Raw genomic sequence first — 8,395 nt, forward strand, 5'->3', positions numbered from 1 at the left:
GGTGGAGGGGCCCTCAGAAACTCAGGCCAACTCATGGCAGGTGGGGGCAGGTAGTAAGACTGCAGCTTCTCCATTTTCCAAGACCTTTATTTCCTGAGATGAATCAATAAATAAATCAGTGGCTGGGGGGCAGGTGAGTACAGAACAGGAGCTGGCAGCATGCAGCTGGCAGGAGGGGGCTGTGATGGGCCCATCCCTGCAGGGACCCCTCCCCATCCTGGGCAGGGGCCAAAGCTCACTAGCAGCCACCACGAGGAGACACTTTATTTTAAAAAATCCACACGCATTGTGAAGCCTGCCCAGTGCACTCGGGCCAAGACCTCACGGCGCCCACCTCTGGGGCTGCTTTTCCACTGCCGAGGCCTCACGTGCCCAGGCTGTGGTGCCCGGGCTGCTCTGTAAGGTGGGCTGGGGGTACTTACCCCACTCTCAAAAATAAAGCAAGTGCCTCCAGTGTCCAGGCAGGAGAGTCCTGACCTCGGGGGCAGCCCAGGCGGGAGGAGATCCTGCAGGTGTGGCAGGGATTATCTACCCTTGATGAAGCCCTCCAGCACACGGTCACTACGCTCTGACAACCAGTAGCCAGTCATGGCCGCCACAGCCCCGATGAAGATGGCAGTGAAGACCAAGTCACCCTTGGCAGCCAGCGTGGCCAGAGCGCAGATAATGACACCGAAGAACATCTGCTGCAGGACCACCAGCTCGTCCTCTGTCATCTCCGAGAAGAAGCCCGCTGACTCTGAGCAAGAGAAGCGCCCGTCACTCAGCCCCCGTTCCCTGAGCCTCCCACATGCCTGATCATTGCTGCTGCGTGCCTGCCGGGCACACCAGCACAAGATGTCATTTGCTGCTGAAAACAACTCCAAGAGGGGCAGCTATTATCCCTGTCTCACTAAATGGGAACCTGAGGCTCAGAGAGGTGAAGAGGTTTGCCCAAGGCCAGGCGGGCGAGTTGGGTCAGAGCACGTGTGCTAGCCCAGCTCCAGAGCCAGAGTGCTGGCATCAATGCCCAGCTCTGCCACCTGCTTGCCATGTGGCCCTGGGCAAGTTGTTCCATCTCTGCATCCCAGCTTCCACTATACCAGTGGGGATGAGAATAATAGCTACAGCACTGGACTGGTTTTAGGGGAGAAATAAGTTAATACGTGCAGCATGCTTAGAACAGCGTGTGACACAGGGTTAAGAGCTGTGGAAGTGGTCACTATCATCACTGTGACTGTCTTTGGTCTCATCACAACCATGGCCTACGACAGCTCTCAGCGGCAGGGCAAGGATGGGTCCCACTGGACAGATGAGGAAAGAGGCCTGGGGAGGCAGAATGACTTAAGGCCAAGTCCCATTTTCTTTCCACCCTGGGAGCTGTGAGGGCAAGAGAAGCCAGCCTGGGGATCAGATGTGGGGTTCAGATCCCAGTGCAGCACACGAGGGCTGGGTGTGGGTGGGGGTGGGGCAGGGCTGGCAGCGGCCTGGAGGCAGGGCTTCCCTGCCGCCTGGATGGTGACCCCCCCCCCAGGTTTCTGGGGCCAACATGGGGCTCACCTGGGATCTGCTCCTTCACACAGATGCCCTCCATCTGTTTGTAGCCCTCGGCACAGACGCAGCGGTAACTGCCCTCTGTGTTCTCACACTGCTCATTCTCTCCCGGGCACACCACTGTCTCACACTCGTCCACATCTTGAGGAAGGATGCGGAGGGTCAGAGGCCTGGCCACCAGGCTCCCACGGGAAGGGCCCCTGACTCTGTCTTGCTCACATCCTGACACCCCCTGCCCTGGCCCAGGCAACCTTCCACCCTTCCTTCCCATGCCCTGTCCACCTTCCAGCCCCTCTCAATTTGTGGTGGGCAAGGCCCCCCCGGGTGCCAGAGCCCTACCAGCAGGACACTCACCGAGGCACTTGGAGCCCACCTGCTGGTAGCCAGGGCTGCATCTCTTACAGCGGCCTGGCCCTGCCCCCATGCAGCCCAGGCAGGCTTTGGCACAGTCTGGAGAAAGGAGAGGAGAAAAGGATGTGAGTGCCCGTAGGCCTGGGGGGAAGCCCTGCTCCAGAAGAGTTCTGGGCAGGAGGTGGGGAGAAGTTCTGGTACCTGGGAAGGTGGAAGTTTGTGGGGAAAGGCGAGGAGCAGTTCCTCCCACCATCCCCACCCTCCTCCCGTGCAGGAGCGGCACGTACCTCGGCACTCGTAGGAGCCCTCCGTGTTCACACAGAACTGGTCAGGTCCACAGCTGGCTCGCTCTGTGCCACACTCATCAATGTCTGCAAAGAGGCCAGTAGGGTGGGGACTTCAGTCCCTATTTCACTAACGGGGAAGCTGAGGCCCGGATTGTTGCAAAGGGACTAGCCCAGGCCCCAGTGGTCCAGACACCACAGGCTGTCCACCAGCACGGACACAGAGGTGCAGCTGGACTCCGGGCCATCCAGCAGGAGACGGCATTTTTCAATCTGCCTTGCAGCCAAGTGTGGCCTTGTGATTGCGTTCTGGCCAGCAGGATGTAAACAGAAGTGATGTGCTCCACTTCTGGCTTGGCCTTAAAACAACGGACGTGGACTCCTCCGTGCACTTTCTTCCCTTCCTCACTTCCTGAATGCTGGGTCATGGAACACGGAGGTGCTCGTGACCCAGCCTCAACCAGGAAGCCAACACCCAAGGGAATGAATGCACAATAAGACAGATGGAATCTGGGTTCTTAATGACTGGGACAAGCAGCGCTTCCCTGCCAGCCTGGACGACTGGCTTCGAGACTGTGATATGAGATAAAAATAAACCTCTATATTCTTTAAGCCACAGTCTTTGAGAATCTTTTTGTTACAGCAGCTTAGCTTTTACCCTCGTCTATCTAAATGGCTAGTCAGGGATCAGACTAAGTCTGGAACCCAGGTTTCCTGTCCCAAGTTCAGTATCTTCATTCCCCTGGCTAACCCTTTTTCAATTTTCAAGACTTGACCCAAGTGACACCTCCTCCAAGAAGCCTTTCCTGATTCCCCACCACCATGGAGCTGGAAGAGGTACATCTCTCCCTGTAAAACCATCAGTCTGTACTGTAAGTACCTGGTTACTCTTCTGCCTTCCCAACCAGGTTGAGATCTCCATGAAGGTGGGGACTGGGTTGGTCTAGCACAGAGATGTGTGTGTTGATGGGGAACCAACCCCAGGACCCCTCCCTGCCCCTCCAGGCCGAGGGCAGGGCCCCACTCACCTACACACTTGAGATGATGCAGGGTCCAGCCCTTCTTGCACTGTAAACAGTTTGATTCCTCAGGTCCTGAGCAGCGGGCACAGGGGCCAAAGCAAGCTGGGTGGGATGGGGGACATATGAGGGTGTGCAGGCAGGCACCCCAAGTGCCCCTGCCCAGTGCTGCGCCTCTCGGCTACCTACCCGAACATACCAGATGGCTGGCGTTGCGTTCTGCCTCAAAGTAGCCAAGGCCGCACTGGCCACAGGCCTCTCCACCGTAGCCGGCTTGACAGTCACAGTGCCCGCTGCCCCCTCGAGTCCCTTCCCCTTCACACTGCCCGTGGCCACCGCAGGGCTGCTCTGCGCCCCCAGGACAGGCTGTGGGCAGACACCAAAGCAGGCGGGACTGTAAATACAACCTTGTATGTAGAGAATATTTTCCCCGTATCTGTCAACATTTCTGGAGAGGAAATGATTTTAATGATGACATAATATTTTGTCATAAAACTGTATGCAATTTACTTAACCAATGCCCCATTGTGGAACAGTTATGTTATTTATAAACCTTTTCTTTTATAAAGACTGAATTGACCATCTTTGTTGTTAGTTCTTTTTTTTTTTTTTTTTTTTTTTTTTTGCTAACTCTTTATATCAGCTGCTTCCAGAGAGATTTTTCTAAAAAGGGCTGGTAGTAAGTTCAGCCCCTGCCTCAGAACTGTATGCAGAAAACGGTGGTGACAACAGGGGCTTCTGCCCCATCCCTAGGAAGGTCATCTTAGTCCAGGGCATGGGGCCTGGGCTGGTCCAGGCATGGGAAATGGCGGGGAGGATGGGGGCACTTCTCAAATGCATCATAGAAACTACAGCTGTATCTGACTTGGTCTAGCCCTGTGTCTTTTTCCAGGGCCGTTCTCCGTTGATTTGTTCACCTCACCAGCCCTGTGAGACAGGGCCCTGTTCATGGAGGTCCAGAGAAGTTATCTGAGCAGACTAAGCTCACACAGCCAACTAGGGACAGAGCCAGGCCTGGATCCCTAGCCCCAGGATTCCCCTTCCATCTCCCAAGAAGAACATGAAAAACTCACGAAGGCAAGAGGGCCCAAAGGTGCCTGGCGGGCAGCAGAGCTTCAGGGAATCGGAGCAGAGCCACTGGAAGAGGTCTGGGGCTTCCTGCTGCCTGAGGCGGGGGACAGTGCGGGGACCGAGACAGTGTCAGAGGTGCTGTCCCCCCACCTCCCTCAGATTCTGTGAAACAGCCCATCTTGGGCATAAACCCACAGGCTGCCTGACCAACACCCCTTCCCCGTTTGGGAGAGGCGTAAACTGAAGCTCAGAGTGAGCCTGGTCCCCCAGCGAGTCCTGAGCGCACCTGGCTTTGGAGGAAGGAGGCGAATGGGGACACAGCCCCTAGCTTACCACCCCCTGTTTTACCTTTCGCCCCCGGAAGGCCCCGACCACTCACTTGTGAAACCACCAGCTTTCCACCAGCTCCTCACTCAGCTCCAGCAGGCGGTGGCACTCAAAGTCCGACTTGCTGCACACGCCCTCCAGCACCTCTACCAGGCGGGTCTCGCTAACCAGACAGGGATGAGCGTTAGGGCCACACTCCAGCCCACCTACCACCCTCCTCACCATCTCCCCTCCTGCCCCTCCTTGTGCCAGACCATGTCAAAGGAAAGGCCACAGGCCATAATGGCATGGGTACTGGTTTGGGGAGTCAGACAGCCCTGGGTTCTAATCCAGTGGTCTGACCTTGGGCAAGTCATTTACCCTCTCCCAAACCTCTGTTTTCTCATCTGTAAAATGGGGACAATATTCCCTGCAGGTTTGTTGTAAGATAGCTCAGTCCCTGCATCTGTGCAATGGAATATAACACCCTTGCTGGGTAGATGTGGTTAAAAACATATCGTATTACAAGTGCTGGCAAGGACGTGGAGAAACTAGAATGGTCCAACATTGCAGGTGAGAATGAAAAATGGTGCAGCCACTATGGAAAACAGTTTGGCAGTTCCTTCATAAGTTAAACATGGAATCACCATCTGACTCAGTAATTCCTCTCCTGGGTACATAGCCAAAAGAATGAAAAACAGGTGTTCAAACAAAAACCTGCACACAAATGTTCACAGCAATACTAAGCACAATAGCCAAAAGGTAGAAACAGCCCAATGTCCGTCAACTGATAAATGGATAAACAAATGTGGTCTATCCGCACATCAGAATATTATTAAGCCTTGAAAAGGAATGAAGTACTGATATTTGCTATAAGATGGATGAACGTTGAAACCATTATGCTAAGTAAAAGAAGCCAGACATAAAAGACCAAATTGTATGATTCCAACAGAATCAGCAAATAGCACAGAGACAGAAAGCAGACTGGTGGATGCTAGAGGCTGGGGGAGGGGGAAAGGGAAGTGACTATTTAATGGGAATAGAGTTTTTAGGGGCGATGAAAGCAGTCTAGAACTAGAAAATGGTAACAGTTGCACAACACTGTGAATGTACTAAATGTCTCTAATGGTAAATTTTGTACTATTGCATTCTACCACAATGAAATAACTTTTAAATATACATGTACACTAAATGTATTATACATATATAACAGGTCTGGCACAGTGCCTGGCATATAGGAGGAGGTGATTTAAAACAAAACAAAACGAGCCATTATAGAGCTAGAAGTGCTCTCAAGGTTATCTTGGTCAATCTCCTCATTCCCAAATGAAGAAACAGGCCCACTGAAGGAAAGGAAAATGTTACATAATAACAAAACTTTTATTTCTATTGGGCATCACAGTTTAATCCTTACCACAATCCTATGAAGTAGGCAAAGTTGGTATTTAATATCCCCATTTTACAGATGAGGAAACTGAGGATCAGAGAGAAGTGACCTTCCCTAGGGTATAAAGAGTCAGAACTGACAACCAGGTCTAACTCCAAGCCTTGCTGATTCCTTCTCCTCAATCTGACACTGAAAATGTGGAGGGCCTGGGGCTCAAGGCTCTCCTCTCAATATAATCTCATCTTGTCCCAAGACTTGACTATATGCTGATTCTATGCTGATGACCGCCAAATTCACGTCTCCAGTCCTACTTCTCTCCCGAACTCCTGACTCCTAAATCTAACTCTCCTTGACTCTTTACGGACATCTCAGCCCAACAAGTTTAACGAGAACGCCTGATTCCATGACCTCCCTACATCTTTTCCTTCCTCAGTTTCACCCATCTCAGAAAACAGTCCCACTATTCACCCAGTTACTCAGGCCCAAAACCTACTGAGGAACTTTTATTCTACTTTTTCCTCTCACATCCCATAATGATTCCATCATCAAGTCCTATCAGTCTATCTGCAAAATACACCCAGAATCTGACCCCTTCTCATCATGTCCACTGCTGCCCTCATGCCTAGACTATGCACCCGCCTCCAGACTGGTCTTTCTGCTCCTCCACCCTGGCATCCTAGAGTCTGTTCGCTACACAGCAGTGTCAGTGACCTTTTAAAGATATAAATAAAACCACATCACTTTCCCACTCCAAACGTCCTACCCACCACTCTCCCCTCTGCTCACTCCAAATCCAGCCACTTCTCAAACACACCAAGCTCAGTCCCCCCCCTTTCCAAATCCCTCCCCTGATTTTCACACAGTTCGCTCTTCACCTCAGGTCTCTGTTCTTTTGTTTTGTTTTGTTTTTAATGGAGGTGCTGGGGACTGAACCCAGGACCTTGTGCATGTTAAGCATGCGCTCTACCACTGAGCTATTTCCCTCCCCACTCAGGTCTCTGTTTTAATGTCATATGTCAAACGCCACACCTCTCACCATTCTGTAGTCCACCCTGCTTTACTGTTCTTCACCTGATATGATTTTATTTACTTCTTCACTGTCTGTCTCCTCTACTGGAATGCAAGCTCCATGAAGATGGATTTTGCTTGTTTACTGCTGTCCTACAGATGTTCAATGATATTGTTGAATAAATGCTCCCAAAGAGTCTCCACCAGCATAGCAGAGACTGGGATGTGAAGTAGACAAACCCATCCGTCCAGCTTCTTCCCTACCTGTCTTTGTATTTAGACAACTTCTCTTCCTCCCAGGCAGTGTTTCCACCTCCAAAGTTGTCCCTGATGGTTCTCTCCAGGCCCTGGAAATGGAAAAAATTAGTAATAGCCAAGTATAGTTCCTGGCACACTCTAGCTCTTTCACTGATCAGGAAACTGAGGCACAGAAGGCAACCTACCCAAGGCTATACAACCAGTAAGTAACCAAGTTGGGACATGAGTGCATGCAGACTTCTATCCCAGAGCTCCCAGCTCTCAACCCCTGTGCTCGAGTAGTTGAGACGCCCCCATTACACTCCTGGTGCACCCACCTTGTTGAAGCTGTCGACCAGTCCCCGGCAGGTATGACATGGATGGGGCTCAGTGGGGGGAGAAGCCTGGGGAGGCAGAGAGGGCTGGACCCATACAGGGGCTGGGAGGCCAAGGAAGAGGCTCAGGCCCCAGAGCAGAGCTGGGGCTAGGCCCCTCTGGGACCATGGGGCCATCTTTTCCCAGGCTGGGCACCTGTAGATAGAGGACGTGGGAAAGGTTTGCTGGAGGAGCCAAGTGAAAAAGAAAAGCATTGATTCTGAGGTGTCGCGAGTCTGGGAGCCCAGATCTGTGTTACTGTAAGAAAAGAAGGTGGAACTAGGGTAAGGTCAAGGGAGGGGAGACGGGGGTGGGGGGTGGGGGAAGGAGTCTATTCTACAATTCCAGGACGGTAATAAGTTATCCTCGTCACCGTGGGGGAGGTGGTCTGGATCCTCAGCAAGGGCGTAGGAGTCAGCCCATTGTTCTAGGGTCGGAATATGGTTCCTACGGGCCGGATCGGCGGAATTAGGAAGAATGGGTCAGATTCCTAAGTATTTAGGGAGAAGACGCCAGACGGAGGGTCTTGTGGGGAGGAACCCAGATCCGGATATGAAGAGAAGGGGTCAGGTTCGGGGCCTGCAGGCGGCAAAGGCACGGCCCACGAGCCCGCAAGGGAGACTCCAGATCCGCGTAGGCTCGAGAGAGGAAGAGATGACCCACCCAGCCCGAGGGCGCCGACAGCTCAATCTCCCCAACGCCACCGCGGCCGCGGGCTGCGTAAGACGTGCGCCCTCCGCCTGCTCCGCAGTCCGGGAGGCGGAGCCCGAGCCACAGCCAATGGCAGCAGGCCATGTGCCATTGCGTCACCCCACGCCAGCCAA

The 8,395-nt window shown here is 52.9% G+C and overlaps 1 protein-coding gene across 2 annotated transcripts; it reads right to left on the bottom strand.

Moving 5' to 3' along the window:
• Window positions 1–66: 66 nt before the first annotated feature.
• CRELD1 (cysteine rich with EGF like domains 1) lies at window positions 67–8,360 on the bottom strand. Of its 2 annotated transcripts, none has more exons than XM_010953030.3 (11): window positions 8,235–8,360; window positions 7,535–7,727; window positions 7,224–7,306; window positions 4,638–4,748; window positions 4,261–4,352; window positions 3,377–3,553; window positions 3,197–3,292; window positions 2,172–2,255; window positions 1,888–1,983; window positions 1,540–1,674; window positions 67–739 (listed from the first exon to the last, which is right to left on the bottom strand). In XM_010953030.3, exons 2-11 carry the CDS (start codon window positions 7,706–7,708, stop codon window positions 525–527), a joined length of 1,263 nt encoding a protein of 420 aa, XP_010951332.1. In that variant the 5' UTR covers window positions 7,709–7,727; window positions 8,235–8,360; the 3' UTR covers window positions 67–524. The 2 variants fall into 2 exon arrangements, with proteins under 2 accessions (XP_010951332.1, XP_010951333.1); XM_010953031.3 differs by lacking the exon at window positions 8,235–8,360 and adding an exon at window positions 7,945–8,228.
• Window positions 8,361–8,395: the final 35 nt, after the last annotated feature.

Source organism: Camelus bactrianus, chromosome 17, assembly GCF_048773025.1.
Source record: "Camelus bactrianus isolate YW-2024 breed Bactrian camel chromosome 17, ASM4877302v1, whole genome shotgun sequence".
Classification (NCBI taxonomy): Eukaryota; Metazoa; Chordata; class Mammalia; order Artiodactyla; family Camelidae; genus Camelus; species Camelus bactrianus.